General features: G+C 44.1%; 1 protein-coding gene across 1 annotated transcript in view; it reads left to right on the forward strand.

The window, feature by feature from the left end:
• Positions 1–27,249, forward strand: part of LOC106640014 (uncharacterized) — a 93,601-nt gene that overhangs the window by 33,460 nt on the left and 32,892 nt on the right. The window contains 4 exon segments of the mRNA XM_089598855.1: positions 13,249–13,387; positions 16,666–16,730; positions 21,150–21,401; positions 25,478–25,810. Coding sequence (XP_089454981.1) covers positions 13,249–13,387; positions 16,666–16,730; positions 21,150–21,401; positions 25,478–25,810 — 789 coding nt within the window.

Raw genomic sequence — 27,249 nt, forward strand, 5'->3', positions numbered from 1 at the left:
CGACGTATATAGAGGCCTCGGGTGGCAATGCGAGCAGACTCAACTCGTACGAGCAGTCAAAGGCGAGAAAAGAAAAAAACGAAAAAAGAAAAGCTTGCTCGAAAGTTTTTGGGCGATAGCAATAGCAGCTCTGCCACACAAGACTTTATACAATAATGCACAGAGGGGCGAGAATAAAGAGATACTATTCGGAAAACAAGCTCAAAACGTGAGCTGACTTCTCATGCTGTGCTGCCGTATTTATTATACAGCCTCCCCCGTCCACTCGCGCACATACGTGTATACGGGTATACAGGTGACAATTACTCAATAGAATGTACTTTTACCTAAAGTGCTCACTGGACGGGAGGGGGTGGGAGAGGCGCGACAATAATCGCAGGGAAAGTTATTCACCCCTAGATCGAATCATCAATTTGTAGTACTCGAGAAGGGCGTGAGAGATTACAGAGCTATCTAATGCCGCGCGTGATTGCGAGTGCACATGTACGCATCAGGAAGCGGTAGAGTCTGCACATGTATACAATGTATATGCATTCGCATCGGAACACGATCCTGATGTAGACAACTTGCTGATATTCTCTGCGGTGAGTGGCGAGTACCGAGAGGCCTGCAGTGGCGGGGTCTCACTGCCTGACCGATTTGATTCAAGGGGCATCGTTTGAGACAAGTGCAATTGGCTCAATCTGTGGCTACGACTGGCGACGCTTTGTAATATCGTCGAACCCTTCCACGGAGCCAATCACAATCACATCACAGTAGCAAAATTATCACATTACGCGTACCAGTTGGAACGTACTACATTTAAATGCGTATTTTGAATACTTTTTTTTTTTTAATTGGGCGGATATATGCCTATTGGTGAGTGTACATATTATACTTGTAACAGAGCCCCTTATTTTTTTTTTCTCAAAATTATACAAATTATTATTGACCATTGAATTGTGTAGTTGAGTAGTGTTTCTTGAATATCATTCGAACAAGGAGAGACAACGTTCAAGGGATTCAAAAGTATACTTAAAGTAGAAAAAATAAAAATGAAGGTTTACTTAAGAAAAATAACCATTTGACGTGGCAAAATTCTTTAAAGTGCAAGTAAATCCCGATTTTCATAAATAAAATGACCGAAATGTCGGGTATACATGAAAATCACCGACGACTACATTTTTGCGTGCATTGGTGTATATATACATACATGTCGTACATTAGAATTTTTTTTACAATTGTTATTATTATTATTCAACCTGATGAACACGAGCGGCTGTAGAAAAAAAAAGAAAGTTACGAGGCAAATAATTTCTACGATAGTTATTAATCTTTTTCTGTTAAATTTTTCTCGTCCTCCTATCATTAAGCAAGTCGCATATTTTTACGATTGGTGAAACTTATTGTTTGTATTATACGAAATATTTTTCTGATGAAAGCAAGATGCTGCTATTTCAAGGAAACGATGACAATGAGTTGTTGCCCTGCGGATACCCATTTCACAGGGAGATTATATATATATATATAGGTAACAGCCATGGGATGAATCTCCAAGTCCAACGCGGGCAGATTGTAACGTGGTATCGTTGCAAAGGCAGTAAAGGCACTAATAGCAAAGAAAAAGAGAGCTGCGAGCTGAAACGCTGCTTGATCGTAATTACAGGTAACATTCCTCCTCTGTAGCGGCATCGGAGCAGTAGCTATCCATCTTTCTTCCTCGTTCAGGTGCGCTGCATCCTCATCTCACCCCTTGGCGAGGGAATCCGATATCGGGCTCTGTTGCCGGCTACTTTTAGCCGCTCATCTCAGGGACAGAGTGCCGTATCGTGGCACCTGTTGGGATCCATCCATATCTATATTTAATACCTACGCGATTTATATATATATATATATATATATATATATGGAGCTAGGTGTCGGATTATTATTATTATTATTTCCTCCACGGTCAGATAGCTTTGTGCGGCTCTCTTTTGAGCACCCAATCAATTAAGTATGCCACTCAGGAGAGAGTAAAAAAAGAAAAAAAATCCGCATACCCATGTATACACAGACGGAAGCGTGCAATTCGCTTGCGGGTTCTCTGGAAAAATGAAGAGAAAGAAGAACAGTTCTCGCGCACGTACCTACTCGAGAGGATAAAAGAAAAAAAAAGAAAAAAAAAAGTCCCGCCATTGCATGCATGATTCTATATGGATAGGTATATGAAATCAATATAGGTAGTACGTATATATAGATATATTTTATTCTCGTGCATCTATTACCCTGCACTATTGCACGGATCGATGCAGGGAAAAGGCAAATTTTAGATGATACCCATATAGCTGTTGAGTAAAGTTTGCAGTGGAAGCTCCATCAATCTTTGAATATGGTTGAAAGTACATTTTTTAACAAAATTAGAGTGACAACCACAAAAAATTAAGTGTTTTGTATGCGAAAAAATCAGAAGATCATTGCGACGATAGCAAACTCTTAGATACAAGTTGACGAAAAAAAAAGAGAGAGAGAAAAAAAGTTTGAGTTAGAGGAGCGAAACGTACGTCATGTTTATTGGTAGTGGTAGTTTACGTTCAGGTCCAGGTGACAGCTAAAGGATATACAGAGGAGGGATAAACATCTCCCAGGGGAGCTCCCCGGCAGTTTTACGCCCCATTTCAGTCCGTAACGTCGTTGTCATCATCGATGGGGCTTGAAAGTCGGTGCGAGGCTGTTCAGCCGTCCAGCAGACGATACTAATCGCCACCTAGACTCTGCTACTTTAGCTTTTCCTCCCTCTCCGCGACGGACGAGTGTAGCTGTTTATTTATTTTTTTTTTTTTCTCTCCATGTCATTTGCTGTGAACCGATGAAAAATGTACACACCGTCGAGTCGTATGGAGCTAAAAAATCATTCACGTAGAAAAATCGACGTGTTATTCCACCATCGGAATAAGTAAGAGTCGAGTAAGAGGTAAAATGAATGACATGTACCTATTCGCAACGAATACAATTAAATACAAGGCGATACGGTGTCGTTTGGTCGGAGAAGAAAAATAATACAAACGGATGCCTCCTGGATCTGGGAGCTCGATTCTATTAACGACGGGTGATGGCCAAATTATTGGAAATACATGTCCAAACGACAGAGTTTTTCATTCACGTGGAGTAACCGAACGCCAACTCCGACACGCGTGACAGGATTCAGAGAGAGAGAAAAAAAAAAAAAAAAAAAAAAAGTAATGCCCCATTTTCATTCAACTCCTATGTAATATATATATATATATATATATACATATGATACACGGGACCGAGTGTCAGTCACGGGTTGACACCTGGATTTGTATGTACTTATGCATTTTCTCTCGGTACAGTCAATAGCTCCGACGACTCGGTGTTTTTCCGTTCAGCTGGCGAGTACGAAATGTATAGGTACCTTGTGGCGCCGCGCACACATCGCGAAACAAATTACCCACATCTGTGACTATGCGAACTCTACTCTTTTATTTCCATCTCGCGTTTGATATGGTTAATCCACAACTGGCTCTCTGTCTGCTCGCGCGGTATCGACAGGCTTTGAAAAACATTTTCAATGAAACACGCCCAGCTAAATATTCCTCTGTTTTCCCGGTGGCGTGTGGGCGCCCGATTTATTCAATCAACCGTAACGTATCAAACCACTGTTGTATATATACATAACTTTGAAACAACCGCAGAGAGAGAGAGAGAGATAAATGTCACGGGCGCTCATCAATAACGGCAATAATTCTCGCTCGGAGCATGACCATCGTGCCACCCGGCAGAGCTAAAAGCAACTTTCGATAAATTACAGATCGAGGAGGAAGGGGGGGGGGGCGCCGCTCGAGAAAAGTCACATGGAATTCGACTTAGAGGATCGTTTGTCAGCAAAAAGATTGGCCGGCAATCATCCAGCATCCAAAAGCTTCTGCTCAACAGCTTTCCACGACTCTAGGCGTGCTCGCCAAAAGCTCCGTAAGCTTCATTTTTTTTTCCTCGTCTCGGAGGCAAGATTTTTCACCGATGGCTATCGCTGCCCGTGTGTCCTTCGAGTCCAACTATGGACCGTACGCCGGAGTTTTTGCGAGCAGTCCCCATCGCTCCTCCGTCCTCCGAGTAAGTGTGACTCTAATCGTGCATCATCCGTCGATCCTATGCTCTCTCACGATTGATCTTCGTTTGAAAATGTTTCTCCTGCTCTCTGGAACATCAAGGACATGCAACTAGATTTTCGACTATTACGAGCTGGTAAGTAATGCATGGTAATGATATTTTCATCGCCGCACAACATGTACCTACAATTCTTTTCTTGCCCTGCCTCCCTTTCCGCAAAAAAAGAATCATAAGAAGAGCGAATCATTGAATCTTGAAAATTTTTGCCAGTCAGCATTAACTTTTGCTTGTTTGCTTTGCGGCCATCCATAAGGAGTCGGCATGAAAAAAAGTGGTCGCACATAAATTTTCGAGCTGAAAGGATATTCTTGCCCATTCACCTACTCCGTTATCTCTGCTCTGCTCTCTCTTTTTCCCTGCGCTCGCTATTTATCTGTTTCTCGACTTTTCCATCTGTCCGACTGCGTCGGCTTCCTTCCTCCTCGCCGGCTTTCTTTTTACACTCGCCCCTTCCGACAAACAGTTCGAGGTTTCCAATGGCAGCCTCCTCCGAGTGTTTTACAAAAACTCCCGGGATTCGTATCTGCGGGTACGGGCAACTACGGGTGGGCACTCTCAACTCGGTGCTCCCGGAAATTGCTGAGATTTTCTTGAGTGGCGTGCCGGAAATGTCCCAGCAAGTGCAGCGGAGCTCCCAAAAAGGCGGCGTACCTAATCGCCGAGTTGAAAATGTTTTCATCGACAAAAATGAAAGATACCGAGTGACCCAACTCCCGCAAAAAATGAACATCAAGTAATGATAAGACCAAAAAAAGGTGAGCGATGTCTCAGGCGCCAGCCACCGCGTGAAATTCAACTTAATGAAAGCAAACGTCTCCATCTGCCGGGCCACCATATATCATTTCGGCACCCAACCGGATATGTGTGCTCTCGACTCCACGGAGGGAAGATATGATATAAATGTATACCTGAGTAGGTGTGCGTCAATACTCGCGGTAATTCAGTTTTTTGATTTATTCACTCGAGAGGCCCCGGGACTCCACAAGCACAATCGAATTACGTATCTCTGCGAGTTTTCCAGGGAAGGGGTTGGAAGGGGGGGGGTGGGGGAGGGAGAGAAATCGCTGCGTGCCAAAGCGAGGAGGAGGAAGATAGGGAGCGAGCCAAGCGAGCGAAAACTCGGGAGTAAGCGACTTTTTTTCACACAACCACCGAGCAGCCACGCGCGCTGCCAGCGAAAACATTTGGCGCGACTTATGCACCGAGTTTTTGAGAAGAACAACAACTAACAATCTTCGAGCTCCACTGTGTCGGACAACCGGACGAATTATTTCCGGCGATGTAACGTGGAAGTGTAAAAAAAAAAAAAAAAACGGAATCGATGAAAAAATTGAGCCCTGGAAGTTTGCGAAGCGAGCAAGGCTCCCTATATACATACACTTGGTTCTAAATCAAGAGGTACAGCGGAAATAGGTGATGGGTATGGGTACTATATGTATGGTATATATATGTCATGTACCTGTAGGCGAGCTGCTGAGCCGCTGGCGCAGCGATATTAGCTTTCGGCTGGAACTTTCAGCCTCTCGACGTAACGAGGCGTGTGCATGCGCCAGCAGCAGCAGAGAACTGACAGCTGTCAGCGAGTCTAGGGCAAATTGCGGTGGAGGAACACGAAGAGAGCCGGTGCAGCTACCGTTCGCGCATCGACTGTCAAAGTGTCCCGTCTGGGTACACTACACTATACTACCTATACACGTGCACGCTCGCAACACCTCTTCCCGTTCCCTTTTTCCATACCTGCTGTGCTTTTGTAAATCCTCCATCCCACCGAGTATATGTATATATAATATACGTGCGCCCGTGTGGGTAAGCATATTTCTGGACCTTTTTTGTTTTCCCTTTGTTTTTCCTCAGAGTTCTTTTGACTGTGTGCTTTTTCTTTGTCAGAGGGTTGTTTGAGCGTGATTCTGGGCCCCCGAATCACAAACGTAAGTACATCAGCGCTTCGTGTGCTTTCATGCTTGGCCTCGATGTCTGCGCCCATCGATTTGGGTTTCTCTTTCTATTTTTTAAGCGCGACAAATGCACACCTCCAGTGTTATTTCCTCCTTTTCCCTGGTCTGCACACCAACGCGAAAAAACGCGAAAAAACGAGTCAGGCACCGGAGTCCCGTAAATGTTTTTAAACTCGATTTTTCTTCAAAATGTCTATATTATAGTTCACGACTGCACTCTACCTTACGGTTATTACAATACGAAATGGCTACACAACCGTACTGTATTCAAATAATCTCAGGATCAGGTGCACTTCTTCAAGCTACCATCTTACCCATTAGTCAGTAATAACTTGAAAATATTTTTCACCAAAACGTACGTGGGATACAATAAAATTATTACACGTATGGGTACGGAAGAAAAAAATAATATAATAAATGACATTATTTTGTGAATAAGGCAGCATGTAAAAATCAATATCCTTAAAAAGTAAATTCATGCGATCTCAAAATAATAAAAATTGTTAATATTAGGCGCACAGTGAGTATACCCTTGTACTATATTGCGCTCGTGTAGATAAAAACAGCAATCGGATGCAGATGTAGCGGGAACGTTCGGACTCAAGCATACAGGCATGAATTGTAATACGGGGGAAGGTGTAGGAAGGAAAGGGTAAACGATTCGAAATTGCTGCAGCTACAATTTCCAAGAGAGTAGTATCAGGGTGAATGTAGTTTGATTGCCGGAGAAGTTCGAGGCAGCTTCATTGAAGTAAAGTGGCGTATTCCTATTCAATGTAATGCTCCTTATGAATGTACATGTGCTCCGCTGATGACTCGATACTGCGATACTGTATAGCTATAAAACGCGTGTAACAAAATAACGAGTACGAATTAACACCCAACGGGTGAAAATTTTGTTTTCCCCCTCTCACATACTGTGTATCATAGGTACGATGGTACTACTATTTTCTTTAGGCAAAAATCAGTAGTAGGTAGATAATAATATACGTGGGCTCGTAAAAGTACATTTTAATTATGAAAACAAACTCATGTGCTTTTAATACGAGCTACCACTCGTATTATCATTGTCATTTGTTCAATCCGGTATGGGGTTTCCGCTCAAAAGCCATACAAATTTTTGGTAATGCATATATAAATATACTGTCGGGAATTTTTTTTCTTTCGTACCGCAACTACACAGAGATTGGTATTCACTGGACAAACAGAAATAAAAATCGTTAACAAAAAGGCTCAGATCTTTCAAAATGCAGGACAGAGAAGCATACAAACACTGCTGTACAATGATAAGTGTACGTTATCATTCCAAAACTCATTTATAGAAGCACAAAATCAATAACCATGCGATGTACTTGTGTATATATGAATTTCTCTTGGTAATGTCTATTACTTCCTCGGCTGCAGCAATAATGCCTTCTACACCCACACGGTATGTACGCACAAAAATATACAGGTAATCGGATGATCCGGCCCGACATGGGTACACGCGGGGTTTACCGAAATTCGATTGCACTTTGATGTGTATAACAATGCGCGATAGCGTCGGATGAGATTACCGTGGAACGCGCACGATACTTTCTCGATTCGTTTGCTCCAGGAAGGAAGAGGAGGCGTGGGGGTAGGCAAGGCTAAGTAGTTCTCCGCGTATGCAAGAATCTAATCGGTCCTCTCGCGGAATCTCGCAATAACGTGGGCTGTGTGCGCGTAACGTACACTTTCCGCTGTTATCCGTCGCGAGAAGACAAGGGGCGAAGGAGGAGACGGGAGAAATCAAATCCCAAAGACGAATGGATGCGCCCCCGACAATGTGATTCGCATTAGACGTCGCTCCGCCCCGACGACGACACGGCTTAGCTCTTAACGCTCATTTCATTATACATTTAACTCGATTCGGTATGTACCTACGTACTTACGTGCACATGTATTGTATCCATCTATATACCATACATACAGATGTATACTCGGTTCGACGCAACTATATACCTATACGTGTGCGCGTTAGTGCACGAGCGCTGATTATAGAGTACCTAAAATGAGAAAAACGAGGCTCGGGAGTCGGACGGTCTTTCGGGTCCTCTAGCTACGTGATGGTTACACTGTTTCACGGGGCAAAGGAAAACTAATCAAATGTGCCCGGTTACTCTGGTATATGCACATGTATACCCACTGTCGAGAACTACAGACCTATACACTGGTTTTACGAAAACGCAACGAGGTAAGCTGTTAATAATTCATACACCTACAACAAAGTTGTTCAACCTCTGAATTTGCTGTCCCTCGGCTGAAAAATCCCAAATTCAACATGCAGCTGTACTTGTAACACCAACCAAATGTGCATTATACTTTGACTCGAGAGTGCAGTGATTGTTTGAAAAAAAAAAAAAAAAAAAAAAAAAAAAAAAAAAAAACAGCCAACCTGCCGTAAGTTATACGTATCCATACATGTATATGTGCGTTCTGCATGGATACGGAAAACAATTGAAATTTCACTCGAAGCGTATATTGCGCGTTTATATAGGTACCCTATCTATATATATGTACTTGGCTTTGGATGAATCGGAATTTCGCGTACCAGTGAGTCCCCGGCGGCCTTTTATTTCGAGTGTGTCTGTAGTACATACACGTGAACCACTACCTACCCACGTATACAATAATATCACTGCACCAGTGTGCGCTTGGAATTCGAATGCCATTGGTATTATATAGGTATGTATATGTACACGTATAGGTAGTGGTACGCGTGTATGTACCGAGAGTAATCTCTTTTGACGTTATATAGCAATATAGCCGACGGGATATCGAAAATGACCGAAAGTATCGAAAGTACGAGGTGTACCTACATTGGCGCGTTATGTACAACAGGTGGGTGGTGGATAGGTTTTACGTTTTTCGTTTATCGCACCGTCGGCCCTGCCGAATATTTCGTGCGAAAACTCGGAAAGCATCACGCGAATTTCCGAGCAATCCCCCGCGCTCTGCAGCAATTTACCCGTGACTCCTCGACGCGTTCCATCGGCTCGACTCCGGAGGGAGAACGGGGAAAAAAACGCGCGAAATCCCACAGCCGCGAAATTGTTTTGCCGTGTCGTGGTGTACGATATCATCCGGATTCGCGATATAAAGTCAGCAGCCCCGAGACCACACAAACGCGTATTGGTAATATATATTGTAACAATTCTCCTGGTAATACCTATACATACACAACCTACCGTTCACCCACGTATAGTCATAACTATACTGCTCGATCCAATGCACCATCTCAACGAGAGAGTTGATTTGCTTTGAGATTATGGTATAAAAGAGAAAAAAAAATCACATTCTCTTATGAGGATAAAAAAATATATATATATCAGATGTTTGTCGGTCGGAGTTTTAACGGAGCGATATCATGTGGATTTTAATAATAAAAGTCTGTTTGCCCCAATAAAGTGCGAAATTGGATGAAAAAAGAGACGTTCAAGTTATTCAAATCAAACGTAATAAACGCCACGTGGCCCATGACGAACTTCATCGTGGACCTATAAATCGGAGGGACGGGGGTGTGGTGAAAGAGCAGAAGCGGAGCTTAGAGCGATGGCTGAGGAAGCTCGAGCGCGTTATTACTGCGAGCCCCGGTGTGACAGTGAAAAATGGCACGTGGTCCCGTCTCTGTTGGTACAAGGTAGTGTATATATATATATAATACTACTACTACGTACCACCCGAGCGATCATCGTGTATACCTAGCGTCTTAATCAAGAAATTTTGGCGTCACTTGGACTGACTTTGCTGCTGCGAGGGTACGGGCTGCTGAATTACGGGAGTTTTGCGGCAGTCGCCTACTCATACCCTATACGCCCTCCCGCCTGCCTACTTGTCTGCTGTCGAAAAGAATATAAGTAACTTTTATGCAGAAACAGAGCCAAATGAAAGGAAAGGCGAAGGACCTCCCCTTTCGAAAGCGCTCGTTTTCTCTCTCTTGGGTTTTTTCGAGCTCGAGGGTGACGCTTTTGGGAATCAAAAAATCTGCCATCAGAAATTAACCAGATATCAGTAAACTGCACAAATACTGACAACGAAATTTCACTCCCGTGACGTTGAAACAATTTCGACCTTATAGCAATACCTTGTACATAGCACGGAAAAGTGATCGATAGGTAATAAGCCCGAATGCTTACGGTTGTTGCTGGTTTTTTTTTTTTTTTTGTTTCTGGATAATATTGTAGCGATAAAAAAAAAAAAAAAGAAAAAGAAAAAAAAAACTATAGATAAAGGCGTAAAAACGTGGACGATAACACGGAGAACAAACAAGAGTTAAGGGGGGGAGGTCGAAGTTTTACACCCCTGTATAATAGGAACGAGAGCCAACCGGGCAGCAGCAGAATAACGTTCCTTAAATTTGCCCGAGTTTACGAGGTAGGTAGGTAGGTAGGTAGGTAGGTAGGTAAGGCTGCAAGCCAGTATAAGTACAGGGTGTATATGCTATACGAATGTACGTGGAGCTACCATTCAGCCTGCACATTCACCCCCGCCCCCTCCCTCCATCTCGACGGGCTATCTCTCTGGCTTGCTACCCGCTGAACTTAATTGCACGCGCCTTTCTTTTTTTTCTCCCGCGTGCAGCCTCTGCTCCAACGGCGGGAGAGGAGGTGGCCCCTGCGCGAGGGACTTTACGGCTAGAGGCTGGGCGATGATAACTGGCGTCGAGGCGCGGAAAACTTGCTTCCCCCCCCCCGTCCTCCGCTCTTTAGTTTTCCCGGCTCTTTCTTTCTTTCTTTGCTTCTTCTGTCCTTTTTATTTACTGGAAGAGTTTGGACGGAACGCCCGAGCGAATAAAAATATTTTTTGAAACTCTGACAGAAATTTATGGGTACCCACCTTGTCCGCCTTGTCCTCGTCGTCAATAAACAAACTTTGTTCCCCTCCCTTTTTCCCCGTCTCCTTCTTCTTTCGGCTCACGTCCCTTCGTTTCCGATTCGCAGATTTCCGCGGAACTGCTCATTTAGAATTGAAAATACGTACTGGGTCCAATCGAGTTTACCTCCACGCGTTTGCGGTGGAAACTTTCCGAGTATAAGAGTAAAAAAGTTGGTTCTCACACGACCTGTGTTCAGAAAATTGAAAAAAAACTCTTTCCTCAACAAAACAAAAAAAGTATTTTACTAAGCAGTTGTGGATATTAAATACACGATTCCAGACACGTGACTCAATAAATTCATGCTGCTGGTGGATGAAAAAAAAAAAAAAAAAAAAAAAAAAAAGAGAGAGAGAAAAAGAAGGAGGCGACGCACGAAGAGCACGGGCAATCAAAATAATTACCCGAAATTTGTGAACATCATAAATCCATTGTAATTAACGTTGTACCCTTTAAAAAAGGCATTGCACGTGCGCGCCGTAGCAGTAGAGCGCAAAAAGTAATTCCCGCGCTTCGCCCTTTGTGCGCTGGTTTTAAAAGCTCGTATAGTTCCTCTTCCCTTTTCCTCCACCTCAGCTCCAACCCCGCATTTATTTATCTCTCTCTCTGCTCCGCGATTTCCAGCAGGCGGACGTGTAGTAAGTACGTTTTATGCCCAACTCGGCAATGTGCTGCCGAAACTCTCGCACCTCCCTCCTTGTAATTCCTGCCGGCAGCTTAACGAATTGACCCCCCCCCCTTGCTGGGGCACTATAGTGTCTCACTCGAAACGCCCGCCTAAAAAAGCGAAAAGCTCACGCCTCCGCGGATCACTCAATTACTTCCTCAAGTCGTCGCAACTATTGCTAGTTTTACTCATGGTTGGTCAAAGTATGTTTTTTTTTTTTTTTTTCAAACGAGTCGACGAGTAACATATCCATGGTATAACAAAGATCACCAACACTCATGTTGATGTATGTGCACGCGCGAGGGCGTGCGCGGGTCACCCAATACTTAAGGGCATCTATATACCCATAGAGTCGCTGTAAAAGTTACGACGAGAGATGCAGAGAGCAAGAGAAATAGCTAGAAAAAGAGACGTGGAGCTTGGCCCTTACACAGAGGAATTGCCGAGGGCGATTTGCAAAACGAAACACCAAAACAGTATAGGTACGCGGTATTGATTTTGTGCTCCCTCTACCTCCCTCCGCAGCCGGCGGACCAAATGCTGCCTAGTTCCCTTCCTCCCGTCCCTTTTCCTCGGAAATAATGCCCCTGAGGTCGGAGCTATAGGGTTGGCTCTGTACACGTGTATTAGTTCTGCCCTGTTGGCCATGCACAAATTGCCAATGAGACTTTTAGCTGACGAAAAATTGCAACTCATCGACTCTGCGATAACAAAAAAAATTAAAAAATAAATACTCAGTTTGGGTAGAGAAGGATGTTTCAATCCCTCGTTTCGGTGCGAAGTGTATACAATATGCCATTAACTTTAATATCGCAAACTAGGTAACTGTGCACGGAAAACGTTTATTTGTTATTTAACACTCTTAAAAAATGCAAAGACATTTTCATTGGCATACGTACCGAAAATGGAGGGCAATCGAGCCCAGGTCTTTTAATCCTTTTGTCTATTTCCTTCGGACGGTAAGCGTGATTGGAATTGGACTCATTGGAAACTTTTTCTTTCTTTGAAAGTAAGGTAAATGGTGTCTATTACTCATGAAATTTTGAGAATGCAAATGGAGATACGGAATTGACAAAAATTTATGGGGAAAGACAGCCCTCGATGAGAATTCATAAAATGAACTCGCCCGAGTGGACAATAATACAATTTACAATTTTCATCTCCTACTACCAGCGAGGTATTATTTTTCTTCGATTTCGTAAATAAAACACGCTGCTATGCGGACGAAAAAGTTTAATTAAAAAACAACCAAAGCCAATGAAAATTCCTCGGTGCGCACGAACACACAGGGCGATACCAAAAGGTCAGACGGCGAGCCAATATTGAGGACAGATGTTTCGCATCGCATGCAGGACTTGATAAATAAACAATGTGATACGTAGAGTTGTATTTTTGATGAAAATAATAATTATGATTTTGCAAAGAAATATATATTATATACATACTCGAACCCATTAATCTATAGATAATGGTCTCCCGTTAATCATAATAAAATATTTATGAGTTTCGATTTCTCTGACAAGTTTATTCGTGTACTCCTCATGAATGCTTAATCCATCGCTGTTCGATGTTTAATGTTTCAGAATGTTCGTTTCCATCGCGATGGGAGGGCACGTGGTTTCAAAGCGGCGTCCGCCAATCGATTCTCATATCAAAGAACATCCTCTCCAGCAAAGGAACCTGCCTCCACAACGAGGGCGACAAGTTTCTCCTGGTCGACGAGTAAGTACTACTCAAGTATATTATCATCTATATAATATGTATCTCATTTACGGACCTCGTGCCAAACCCACGCTCAAATGATAACAGCCGGCCAAGCTTTTAACATTAAATAGTACAAACGTAATGGCTATATATTAACCTTTTTTTTTCCCGTAACTCAAGTGCACGCACATTACAAAAAACTCGTTGATTTTCTCCATCAAAATGCAATACGGAAATAATACAAAAATGTATGGTTTATCGTATAAACACGTCACGTGCCATGCAGCGGCATGCACCACTTGGTCCATAAGTTGCAGTTACCTCCTCGAACACGTCAGCCTCGACGCTGCATCCACACCTTATCTCTGAAACTTTGATCCCCCGCGGCTATAACAACGTGCAGCAAGTCATCAGAAGCCTCGGAGCGGCATTAGCAGCAGCAACGTATGAGTCTCGCCGCTATATGCTGTTGCGCTGTTCTTCGTTTCCCCATAAGGCAGGGCGAGCAATGATCGCCGACACGTGCGCTTATATACCTAATATCAGTGTGTAGGTCTGAGGCACGGGTTTTTAGGCGCAAAGAGGAGTAATCGACTCCTCCTTATACCCCGAGGATCGCGCCTGATTGGTCCATTGAATATATGACCAATTTTTCGACGTTGCGTATTGTTTTTCCCAAGGAGCATCACGTAATAGACAAAAAGCGATACCATTTCAAGGAGCCATGAAGTTATTTTTAAAACCTGTGACGTAGCTGGTAAAGGAAAGGAAAAAACGATAGCATATGGGAGCAACGAAGCTTCGAGAATACCTGACGAAGAAGAAGCAACAACAGCTGTAGATCCAATCGATCGATTATTCGTCCGATAACCGGCAACAGATGGCCGTCTGTTAACTCGACGCGTGAAAATACTGATTGTTCCCTCCAAAAGCGCAGTCACGTTCGATTCGCCTCCTCATACCTCATGATACAGGTGTGTGTGTGCGTGTGTACGCAAGCTCTGACTTTGTCCTCCTCCTACACGTGTGCGCGCGCGAGCAAGAGGAAAGCGGAGAAAGAGAACGAGCGGCTCATCGGGGCGTTGAACCTCCCCTTGCTCCCCAACCCTCCTCCTTCGATCGCCAGTGTTCTCGTGGCCTGGAAGTGCCGATAGAAGGAGCGATCGAACTCGGATTTTCACTCGAGTGGGAGAGAGAAAGAGGACGAATGCCTCGAGCGATTCATTCGCCAGAGCAGTGGACTCTAATTAAAAACGGAAACCAGCCATTGGGCTTCTGCATACATGTATGCATGCACACATATACTACGTACATGCAGCCTGTCTCCCTATTTCTTCGTTCGTCTGACCGGACGCTGACTCGATCTACTATTCCGACTCTTTTTGTGTGGATTTTGTTTTTCCTCTGGCCAAAATACCCTTGACAATTGTCCCAAAATTTCGGTCGATAATTCTTATGCTGTATCATACGATATCTTTTGATCGGGATATTTTTGCAACGTGACTGCAGAAATCATACGTTACAGAGTGTCATTCGATTGAATGGGCTTGTGCCGCTGAGCTTTGTTTTTCAATCAATAATACATCGGGGGACAAATTTGCGGACAAAACTAAAAGAGTTAAATGACTAAATAAAACTAATAACTGGTAGCTTTACTGTAAATTATACTCACTCGGTATGTTTAACAGTACACAAACCTATATGTGTGAAAAACAAAAAAAGAGAGAGAGACTGTCTGCTGAGGAGTCGATTGGATCCCTCTGGTGGGGTTGTTTGTGGTACCGGGTGATGAAGTGCTGCCACAGCTGCTCTTTCGCGTTTTTCCTCCTCACACGCATCGGTACGCTCGAGTCGTCGCGGACGCACCAAACGCTGGATAAACAGAGAGAAATCCTCGATCGGAGCGGGTTCAACAGCAACAACCCACCTACATGTTGATCCGAATAATTGATTCCGGCCTGCTACGAGCGAGGGGAAAGGAGAAAGATTAACGCGGCTGGAGCACCTCTCATTGTACTATACGCGTCTATAGATAACCCCGTGCAGGCGTCACTTTGCGCCAGGATTTCATTATCCGTCGAGGGTCCTTGCATCATCCTCCACCTGCGCCACCGTCGCCTCCCTTTACTCTGATGCCACTGCTGTCTACGTTCCGCCTATCCGTGGGGGGGGGATACTACTGTACATCTGAACGTACTGCATGCAGGGTAGCTGCTGCTGCGTGCACGGTCGTGTTGTGCCTGCACAATCTCCGAGGATCCCAAGACGCGAGACAATGCTCTGCTCTCCATCCGTGACTGCGAGGGAAGCAAAGAGTGCGTGACAGCGCTGGTGCTGATGGAGTCGAACCGAGGGCAGGTTTACCCACGTATGCCCATGTGAAACATTTTGTCAGAACCCCCACGCTGCTGCGCACTATGATGCATTGCAGCAGTCTGTCGTCGTGCTGCGCGCACCCGCGACAATGTATTTACGTTTGGTTGAGCTGTGTGCAACGTGACATACTTATTACAACGTGCATGGGTGAGTGATTTCGTGCGCGATTGCTTTTTCCGGCGTTAGAAGGCGTATGGAGCCAGCGAGTTGACAAGTTCAGCTCAGAGGCCGCTAGAGAGAAGAGGTTTGCAATAGCTTGCCGGCTCGCTAGCCCCATTATAGAGGGCGATGCTTTGAAATGGATGAAAAAATTTAAAAAATAACAAATTTACTCCAGGCGAAAGGGCACGGCAAAGAATTTTTCCAATTCAAAAGAAAGTTATCGAGCGGAGCGTGACGATTGAAAAACAGACGAATGATGGAAAAGTATATAGGTAAGCGACGTACGTGCGGGTGTACGAGGAAGGAACGGACTAATGGAGGGGGGGGGCGTTGATTTTGTTTTAGCGGGCAGTGAAAATTCATTCCCCGAAATAATAATAAATCGAGAGGAGGAAAAGACCGACTTTACGTTTTCATCGCAACGAGAAACGCAAATACTTGGGAATGGAAAAGGCCGTTTGTTTATGTGGAGTTTCGGAGAGCTCTTTCGCGACCCACTTTCATCTTCGATTTTAATTTCCCTGCCTTTCCTCTGCTATACAATTGGTAGCCGTTTGTTCGATGAAAACCAATACCGTGTATACGCCCACGCGGTTCCATTAACGAAATTGTATTTTATAGTTTTTACAAAAATACCAACGTTCGCGTACAACTGGTACAAATTAATTGCCTGCACTACACTACCCGGCCAACCAATCCTTGAACGAAACATTACGAAAATTTGAAAAGTCCATTAAAAGCCCTGTCCTCTGTTTCAGGAAATCCTGCTACCGGTGCGTCGTCATTCACGAGAAGCACCCCAATGTTCTGCAGTACAAAGAAAGTGAGTATCCATGTACTTATAACTTCTTTCTTTTTTTTTTTTTTTTTTTTTTTTTTTAATTTATAATCTTTCATCCAACCTCAATCTCTCAATCTTGTTCGATGATAACTCATTGCATCATTAGCTCCACGGGTCAAGTGAAATAAAATTTTTATCGAGTACAGACACTCAAACGCCAATGGTCCAAGAAGTACACTTATCAATTGAATGTTCCTCGAGGCCGATGCCAGAGTAAGACTAATAGGGGGTGGAAAAAAAATCCATACACGCTTACGAAAGATTTCACAAAGTTGTCGTCCATAAAGTACTAGAGGTAAAAGGAAAACGTTTGTGGCCTACGAATATTTTCTCGGTTAGAGAGCGATCGCATCGCTAATTAAAAGCTCGGGCAGATGAGCTTTTGCCGTGGTCGCCGTGAACGTAAAATTTCGCCATGCCTTCTTTGACTTGCTAATGAGCTCGGTGGTGTGGGTCACATTGACAAAGTTGGCCCTCGAGTTTGTCCATTAGCTCGAGCAACTCTGTCAACGACTCTGGCCCGACCGACCCAGAGCTTTTTATTGAATCAGCAGGATACAATCGGAGAGGGGAAAGGCGAGAGGAATGGCTACATCGATTTTGTAATTTTGAGTCCCAACGTGAATTATCGGATTCCCGGCGTTTAGCCTTATCGACGCTGATGATTCGTTAATTAGCCGCTCAGCTCATAGAATAGCCAACGGTTATAAATAATAATAATAATAATAACAACAAAGCCAAAAGTGGAGCGAGTGCGGGGCGAAAGTAGAATCGAGCTCAATGTATTAAAAAAGACACGATCGCGTAAGAAGTAATGGTAATGAATGGGGAAGGAAGCCGTGGAGGCGCACAGATTGAAGTAAAAAGGAAAAAAAAAAAAAAAAAAAAAAAAAAAGTCGGGGCAGCGCTCGTGTAGCTCTAAGCTCCGTACAGTATACGCTAAAACGAGGTCAAAACTAGTAGGAATAGCAAAGGGATGCCGAGCAGCACGGAATAAAAGGAGGAGGCAGAGAGAGAGAGAGAGAGAGAGAGAGAAACGAAACGGGGGAGGATAAACGGAGGCTCTAAAGGAGGGTTATTATAAAAGGCGAGGGCATCGTAAGGCCATTTCGCGGAGATAAAAACATCATTACGACGCTTGCGTTTTTAAATTAACTTTGCAAATGCGGTGTTGGTTCTCGGGCTAGCTTTCTCTATCTCGTTTTTTTTTTTTTTTTTTTTTTTTTTTTTTCTTATTTCTTCTTGTTCTTTGTTTTCTCGCGCGATATCGGCTAGCTTGTACCTACCCTTTTTCCCCCTCTGACTTTTGTATACGCTTTTTACGCGGACGCGGCCAGTATAGGCGAGGCGTACCAGGTGGTGGTAGCAGCAGTTGTGCTTTTTATTCATCGCGGAAATGGAATTTAAATGGTTATGCATTATAGCACTGTTTAATGCATACAGGAAGAAGACGATAAACCTAGGGCTGAGCGAACGACCATTCATCAGACACGCGATACATTGCACGCTGGTGGTACTACCACCGCCTCGGATAACTTATTTCCACCACTATTTCTGGGCTAAATTCATAACCAGCGAACGAAACATTTAATTTAGTCTCGTGCGATGGATAATCTTCAATATGCCGTTCCCTATATTAAAAAATGTGCATGGATATCGACCAACAAATTGGCCCAACACTGATCGTTTTGTATTCAATTGCATCCGTTCAACTATCCGTTATCATCTCACCGATGCTCACTGATCGCTTTCCTGCAAGGGGCGAGGATTACTTGTATCCTATGTACTTTTGTGGTGCACGCACAATGATGATTGAAGGGGGGGGGGGAGGGTTAGACGTCAGTGGTTAAAACCTTAAAGACAACGCAGGGGTATCCCGATAGAAAGAAAAAGGTGCCCTCTATAGAGGAGCTGCTAGTAAAATATCGAATGCACTCGCGTGCACCAGTATACGTATGTATGCATTGTAAGTATTATATTATTCAAGCGCGTTCATCAATTCACCAAGCGCCACGCAACAGGACTTTCCCATCGAACTCGGCTTGCCGTCCGCCATTACGGACTGATTTATTAAAATTCCCCTTTCCCTTCCTTCCTCCTCCGGCTTCTCATACATAAATAATCCCGGATCCTTATTTATTCCCGGAAAATTCGTAAAACTCGCTCCAGCCCCGTGGCTATACCGCGAAATAATTCAGCGGCGCATCCGCGACCTCCTTTTTTTTCTCCTCCTCCCTCACTTTTTGCGCCTGGCGCGCGAAAACGCAAAACCACTGCCCTCCCCAGCATACATGTATAAACCATACACACATCCTCCGCCCTAGCATCGACTCTCTTTTTCTCTCTAGGTTACTAGATGGCCGAGAGGTGGGTATGGGATATGTATGTATACACGCATGAGCGTGCACGGGGCTTAAATTCTCAGAGCCCGGTGGATGAGAATTTTGAATATTCCGGAAAAATGCCTTGGATAAACTCCTCCCGTCTCTTGCTCCTCTTTTGGCGCACGAAGGCGCCAAACTTTGTAAATCTTCATAGGAGTATGTGCCGCGGGCGAAAAATCGAGCTGGGAGAACTTGTTTTTTTTTTTTTTTCTATCTTTTTTTTGCTCAAGGGAATTGTTGTGGCTAAAGTACTCGTAATATCATTTTTTTCAAATTGATTTCACTCCACGCGTTTGTTAAACTATTGTGAATTTTTTTTTTTTTCAACAGAAAATCATCGTTTCCTTGTTCGTAAAACAATTACGTACACCACTGAACCTGAGCCTGAATGGTACAATTTTGTATGAAAAATTTCGAGAATAAACGGTGCAATCAATCTACATTTAAAAAAATGACAATGTATACAAAAAATACTCGCGTTATTTTTGATTGAATAATTACAGAAGAATTATTGTACACAACTATTAGTTACTAGCTGCTAGTGTTGATCTAAAAAAAAAATGATCACGAGAAGTTTATTACACCGGGCACTGCGATGTGAAGTAATTTTAAATAAAAAAACTCGCGGCCTAAAGCAGTTGGACGATTTTACCAAGCAATACCAATAGTTTGTCTAGACGATTGAGAGTACGTGTCTATAACGTAAAAATTGTCATCTTCAAAATAAACGAACGTGTATCTACGTCTGAATCATAGGTGTACAGGTAAGAATAACAAATGACCGACGCCCTGTGGTCTGACGCGAGAATCAGCTTTCTCTTTCTCTCTCTGTATTTGGCCCACAAACTAGAGCCAGTAGTAGCATTGCTGTAATACGTAAAGCCAAGCAAAAAGCGATATAGAGCTACTCCAGGACGATTTGTCAAAGTCCGTGCTTGACGTCGCGCCGCTCCTTCATATCTCTACGCCTCCGGTCTCTTTCGCCCCGCATTTTTTTGTCGACTTTTTAATCTGCCTGGCGTCATACCGCAGACATCCATCCCCCAACGCCGCAGAGACTACGAGCCGCGGGCAAACAAAAGGAGAGGAGCGACAGCTGCTGCCGCGTCGCCCGCGCCGGAGAGGAAGAGTGGCGGGAAACACAACATTGCACTTTTTCGAGCTTTCCATCCCGTGCGGTTTTTTTTAAATTGCGCGCGTGACCGGGAATACGAATCTTGGCCGGATCGAGGGGAGAAATAAGGCGAAATAGGGAAAAAAGAGAAAAAGAGGTGAACAACGCATCGACCGAAGTGTATTGAAAGATTTAAGGGAAGGGGGTTGCGTTACCCTCGAGCTGAGCCTGTTTCATCGTATCTTTTGCTTTGTTTGCAATAATTGAGTCGAAAAAAAAAAAAAAAAAAAAAAAAAAAGCTTTTTTGTATTTTGTCGAAGAACGAATGATGGAAGTTGATCTCGCGGACGAGTTGAAAAAAACCAAGGGCAGAGAGGAAGTTGAATGACACGAGTAATTGTAGGGGACAAGTGCTGCTTCCGATTGCTTCGAGAATGACGATTCACTTGAGCGTGATTAACGATGATGGTGCGGCGGGGTGTATCGAGTTTCATGATTAAGTGATTAAAAACCCGTCACCGGGGCACATTTGCTTCGTTTCTCTCTGGTGTGTGATTTATCATGGCTTTTTCCATCGACGTAACTACGAAAGGCGTGCACCGAAAGCCCTCGCGAACGTTTTAGAGCTAGGTGCAATAGCCCTGGAAATATTGCGCACCTCCCTTTGAATTGCAAACTCGAGTTCGGGTAAGTAGGTGCAGTCTCAGTAGTAAAAATTTAAAATAGTCAGACGATGAATATAGTATTTGGACGGATGGAAAATGTTTGGGGGGAAAAAATTAATACAAATAGGTCGATCAAAGAATCAATTAGCAAAGCAATGAATAAGTACTGGCAAGTGTATCGAAATATGGGGGGTCGAGGAGAGAGGCACGATGTTATTTAAGCACTGTCTGATTGCAGCATACTGTCACGGTCGAAGCAGCCTGTCGTCGCTGTGCTCTTACATAACTGGCGACGCCCTGCTCTTTTCGATGTTTCGGGAGGAGGCTACCTCAGTTGCGTGTCCCTTTCACGGGCCCATGACCTTCACGTACAACCGTGGACATGGAAGGTGCTCGACCCCCGTGAGCAACGTCGACGCCTGCACAGACGAGAGCCGGCTGCTCTTTAGGTACCAGGCCTGCCCCGACGTCTACGCATCCGAGAGCACAGGTGAGTTTTTTTTTTTTCTTTACTCCCCCCCTCCCAAAATCACCACATTTATACATTATTCACCCAAATATATATGTATTAAGAAGAGCCATCAAAGAGCTAGATGCGGTGCATCTCATTCGAGAGTGAACCACAAAACTCTTTGATGGCAGGCAGCAGCAGTTTCTGGAAAATAGACGAGCGCCTCGGGAATTCGATTAACAAATCACGCAGTGCAGAGAAGGAAAGGACGGGGCGGGATCGACAGCCGCTAAATACTTGTTTAATCGACCGGGTGGCGCGCGAGCTCGTAGTGTATATTTATGTATACACACACGTAGGTATACCCGCCGCCACATAACTTTTGCACGTACCCACCACCTCCAGTTTCTATTTCTGTCCCTCCATCTCTCCGCTCCTTGTGTTCCTCCGGCTGCACACACATTTATTTACGTGCCTCTCTATTTGTATACATACATGCGGTCTCTCTACTAACTCTGGTCGTCCGCGTCGTCGCGAGTCCTCGATATCACTTTTGCTCGCGCAGTTTAACTCACTTTGTCAGTTTGCGAGCTCGCTCCGTTTGCTCTCGACTGATTTTCGGACGATCGTTCGTGTGCCCGCAAATTAGCTATCACGAATGTCGAGTGCGATGTTCCCCCCGTTCGAAACGATTTATGGAACTCGCTCCATAAATCTATAATCGTGACGAAAGCTGCTACGCCCCCTTTTTTTTATTTTTTCTACATGGCCCAATAGCCCGGTTAAATGTCGCGGGGGTACAGGTGGGGGACCCCGCGGAACTATGGAGGGATGGTGGGGGAGGTTCACGATGTTTTTAGATGCTTAAAATAATATAGGCAAAACAAATAAAATTATTGTTCTCTTATTTGGTGGGGGGCTGTCGAGAAGTGGAGCGGATCATTACATAATATAGAAAGGTATAGTCATACATCCCATGGCCCTTTTGCATCCCAAAAGCACGATGGCAGCTATTTTGGAACGACGATGACGAATGGCGAAACTGTTTCATCGTGGCTTTTAAAATCACCCGACCACCACGACGAGGCGAATATTTAACATAAATGACTTATTCATTGCAGCCCCACGATGACGGGATAGCTACGGGCGGTAACAGTGGGGTCGTAATTTATGAATATTTTATTAACAAGGTCCACTTTGAATAGTCCGGCCGTTATGCAAAAAGTCGGCACACTTATTCGCGACCCGCGAAACCACCGTGATGGATATACTTTTAACGATACTGTCAATACATTTTTGAGAAAATTAACGGTTTTTAGAACTAAGCCCTTAAAAAGCAGTGATGTATTAATTAATTGGACAAAAATACTGCTAATAATGACGACGATGAATGAATAAGAAGTTGAGAAAAAAAAAAAAAAAAAAAAAAAAAAAGTAACTTTGGAACTGAAAGGTATGAGCCATTACGGATTCACCTTCGGAAAAGTCCTCAATTAACTAGCGGAAAAGACTCTCGTCGAGGGGCGCCAAAAAAAGTCCAAGCCGCGTATAGAGTGTCACGACGACGACGACACGAGGCCGCTCGTTCGCCAGAGCAAATGAGGGAAAAAATTTTTTGCGGGCCGCGAGGGGAGAAAAAGAGCGTCTGGAAAGCGTTTCCGCCCGAAAGAGTCGATGGGCTTTCGCGAACTCGCCGTCACGTTTTTCGCTCTCTCGCAAATTGCTGGACTCGCAAGCGAGAGTTGCCGGGGTAAGGGTAGAGAGGGAGAGAGAGAGGAGTCTCGAGCGGCAAAGAAGTGCGCAGCTCCTATATACTTATACCAGGCTCGGGGAACTTTTTCGCGAGATGTAATTTAGATATCAACGAGTGGGTGTGCGCGCGTGTTGATGAAAAGTTGAGCCGTCAAGTGAGGGAGCATGTGTGCGACGCTTGAGCCAAGTAGGTTGTACCGGCACATATATACATATCTACAATTTGAGGGTCTAATTGGGTTATGCTCATTACGGTAAAACTATATATTTCTTGAAATTGGATAACAATGACCTCTTGGGGTAAGATTTCGTAATATCATGTGGATAGTTTTACATAACGCGTCCACTTAACGAAACATTGGCCGTGTTTGAGACTTACGCAATGGTATATGTTTTTTATTTATTTTTTTTTTTTATTTTCTTTCAGTTTCAGAGTTGTAATTAATCAAGTGCGCAACAGTAAGTACTGTTGAAAAAAATCGCAGTCGCCTTTTAAAGAGTTAGCTTTGTTGTAGATCATAAATAAAGTTTCCAAATGTAGGTACAGCGGAAAAGAAAGAAAAGAAAAAATAAAAAAAAAGCAATCGGAATAAGGTAAGACGAAAACTTTCTCAGCCCCTGCGCGGGCGCAAGAAAGTTGGGAGAGTCTGTTTCATCTCCGAGCGCGATAATCGTTAGCCGACCGCTGGCAAATCGGCTGGCCGGTCCAAGCTCGATTTTTTTATCCTGCGAGAGAGCGCGTACGAGTTATTTTGCTAATTGGACCGAGCCCCGGGGCTCCCTTTAAGTTGTACTTTCCCCTTTCAACTGGGGTCTGACCGGGGCATTCGATATCTCGCTCAAGTAAGCAGTTTTTTCGATAATCCCTATAAAATAACCAAAAATAACGATAATGCGCATGCGTAGTTTAGGGATTATCGAAAAAACTGCTTACTTGAGCGAGATATCGAATGCCCCGGTCAGACCCTTCTGTGTGTAGCTTCTTCAACCCAAACAGCTCGAGCGATGCTGTATACAGTTAATCTTCGATCGGACTAAACAGGAATTTTCTGTACACCTACACTCGGAGAACCTGACAGTACAAAGTCCCTAACCATTATATATATTTATTTTTTTCAACTGCGATCGAGCGTTTCCGAGGGAATAAAAATGTATTGCCCGCGGCTGACGTGCTGTTTTTCCGGGAGCAGCTACTCCGAGGAGTAAGTATACAGATACGGTGTGTGCGAGAGCAGAGACAGGTTAAGTATATGTTGTACATCCTCCGTTTCCGCGAGAACAGCCTGCAGTGGCGGTAATACACGAGCTTTTGTGAAATTTATGTATAATGCCCTCACCGAATGCATCGTGACGATGTTTCTCTCGGTGCTCCCGACGAAACTCTTTACTCGTGCGTTACTTATCGTCACACGCGAAAATTTCAACACAGCTCGTTGCTCGCGTACTCCCTGCAGTAGGGCACGCCCATCGGGTGAATTTGTTAACGTTTTACGGTAACTTTAGTATTTTACAAAACATTAAAAGCGTAGGAATACATGAACGCCTACTAAGTAGTCACGACCAACAATGTCGGTATATATCTACACTGTGATCTTTGGTAGATCATTATCAGTTTAAAACCAACAATAGCTGTGAAGTTAGGGTTATTGGATTATTGGGTTGTGGTAGACATATATCGTGTATATTATAATCATGTAGCGTATAGAAGGGTAAAAAAATGGGGGGGGGGAGACCAGTAGGAGAAGTAACGGAGATAATTTAAGGGGAGAACATCAGAGAGAAACTGCTGCTGCTGTGGATGCCCTACCTTTTTCAAGTTAAATAGATCTCTCGAAAAACACTCCGTCATGCCCGGTAAATTTTTCCCCGGTAGGTATACTTGTGAACTAAGCCGATCGATACCTCACCATCCAGTCGAACCCATCTGATACATAGAAAATGAGCATAAAAGAGCGTGTCGGCTATTTTTTTCTTTTTTTTTCCGATTGTTATCGTCAGTGAGGACGTGGGGTGACTCTGACGCACCTATTTTTTCCTATAGGATCTTGATTACTTTTGTTCGGAGCCATAGTCCATGCACGCGATAAGCTCGAGCCCTATACGGATGAGAGAATAAAAAACACGCGGAGTAGTACCTCGTACAGGCCAAAGTTAAAGAGGGATGGACGCTGCCGCCCCTTTGGCTTCTTTGTTCTCGTGTCCTTGTTCCTCTCCTGGTCCACAGTTGGGCATACTTTTAAACTACAACGAGGGCCCACAGCGGACGAGACTCGAGTTTTAAACAATAAAAAAAAAATTTTTTTTTAACAATTTGCGCACGACAAGTATAAAATAATAAATTGAATATACTTATGATTAACCAGTCGAGGAGCTCGAGTGCCTGGCGACGTGGAAAGAGGGGAGCAATCGCTACCTGGTCGGCCGGCTGCACAACGGCCACTCCCTGAGCAACGAGGAGCGCTACAGGTGCTTCGTGTACGAACGGGCTGGGCAGAGCGTCGCTGGTCCCAACAGGGCAGCCGCCGCGGCCCTTGGCATAGCCACCGTTCTCGACCACGAGATCTTGGCCTCGGCCCCCGCTCGGCCCGTCCCCGAGGGCACGCCCGAGCTCTACAAGGTCGCCCAGAGCGGCGACGCCACCTGCAACGGGCTCTTCAGTCCCCTCGAGGGCTCTAGAACCATGACCCTCACCAAGGGTAAGTGTATATACCATTATTATTATTTATTTTATGTATTTTTTTTTTTTTTTTTTTTTTTTTTTCCCCTCGGCACGAGGCTTCCTCACCGGACTGACTCTTTGATTGGCACGTGATTTACGAAGCGTGACTCTTGGAGCATTTCGTTCGTTATGGAGAGGGCGAGAACCATACAGACGCGACAGAGTATCAATATATTGTAGTACTTTACGACCTCATCGCCGGCATTACAGCCGAAATTAGCGCCATCGCGATTTTTACGAGCCTCGGAACTTGTATCATTCACCCCGTCTCGTGGTTTGTCTCCCCCTTTTTTTTTTTTTTTTTTTTTTTCACACGCCATTCGTCTCTCCCGGCTCAACTTATCGAGCGCCGAACCATTTCCTCGCTTCTTTTCTGGCAACGACTCGGTAACAATGCTTTTACGTCCCATAAAGCGCAACAACATCGTCGTCCTCCTCTGCTCCTTGTACCTTATATAATACGAGTAGGTATACTACTGTTGGCGTACCTACCGCTTGTATAAATGTACGAGGGCAATTTTTGTTTTGTTTTGCTGTCTCGCGATGCTGTACTACTATATAACATACAGGGGAGGATGAGGAGACACAGTCGTGATGACTTTCGAGTTGCCTGCAAGTCTAAAGAATTCCTTTGATTGTGTCCCACCGGCTGAAGGTAGCTCAATCACTTGACATAACGCAAAGTTACTGGTTTATTCATACTACATACGATGTAGAGCGTCTTGATGATGGGACTATCAAGGGACAAGGAGCAATATCCAATCGCTCCAATGCATGGTGCGCACGGAATGGTGAGGCCAATCGTATAGGGTGTCGAGTGAAACTTTGATGAGCATTTTTTTTTTTTTTTTTCCTATCGTTCCTCATATTTACTGGAATGGCCCTTCGTTCGCGATAAGACGCTCCGAGGAGAGAATAGAATGGGACGGTTGTCTCGAGGCATGAAATTCAAGTATTTACCTATACGCAAGGATCTTAGAAAGAGGCGGACGAATGACACGGGGCCTCGTCGAGATAAACGGTGCCATATAGCCAAAATACCCTTACACTCGATACCTGCTGCTCTCCACAATTGTATTTGTTGGTCCATGAACTGCGTCACAAAGTTGGAAGATGGAAAAATTGATGATGCAATAATATTTTAATATCAATTAAAAATACATCACATTTGACTATAGTTAATTGTAGGTACATATTGGTATTGTTGTTATTATTATTATTTTGATAATAGATGATGTACCCATTTCTTTGCCTTTCTTTCTTTTCAAATCATTTTACTCACGAGATATCGATAGAATAGCTCGACCGCGCTTATACGTCTTTAATCGTATACTCCTGCTTTTAGCGTCATTGAAAATAACAGCCGAAAAGAGGACTCTGCTCGATGCACTCTCTTCTTATTATGCGACACCCTCG

This window comes from Copidosoma floridanum, unplaced genomic scaffold (assembly GCF_036245765.1).
Source record: "Copidosoma floridanum isolate Cflo_tuat_1 unplaced genomic scaffold, Cflo_Japanese_pri ptg000006l, whole genome shotgun sequence".
NCBI classification, from domain to species: domain Eukaryota; kingdom Metazoa; phylum Arthropoda; class Insecta; order Hymenoptera; family Encyrtidae; genus Copidosoma; species Copidosoma floridanum.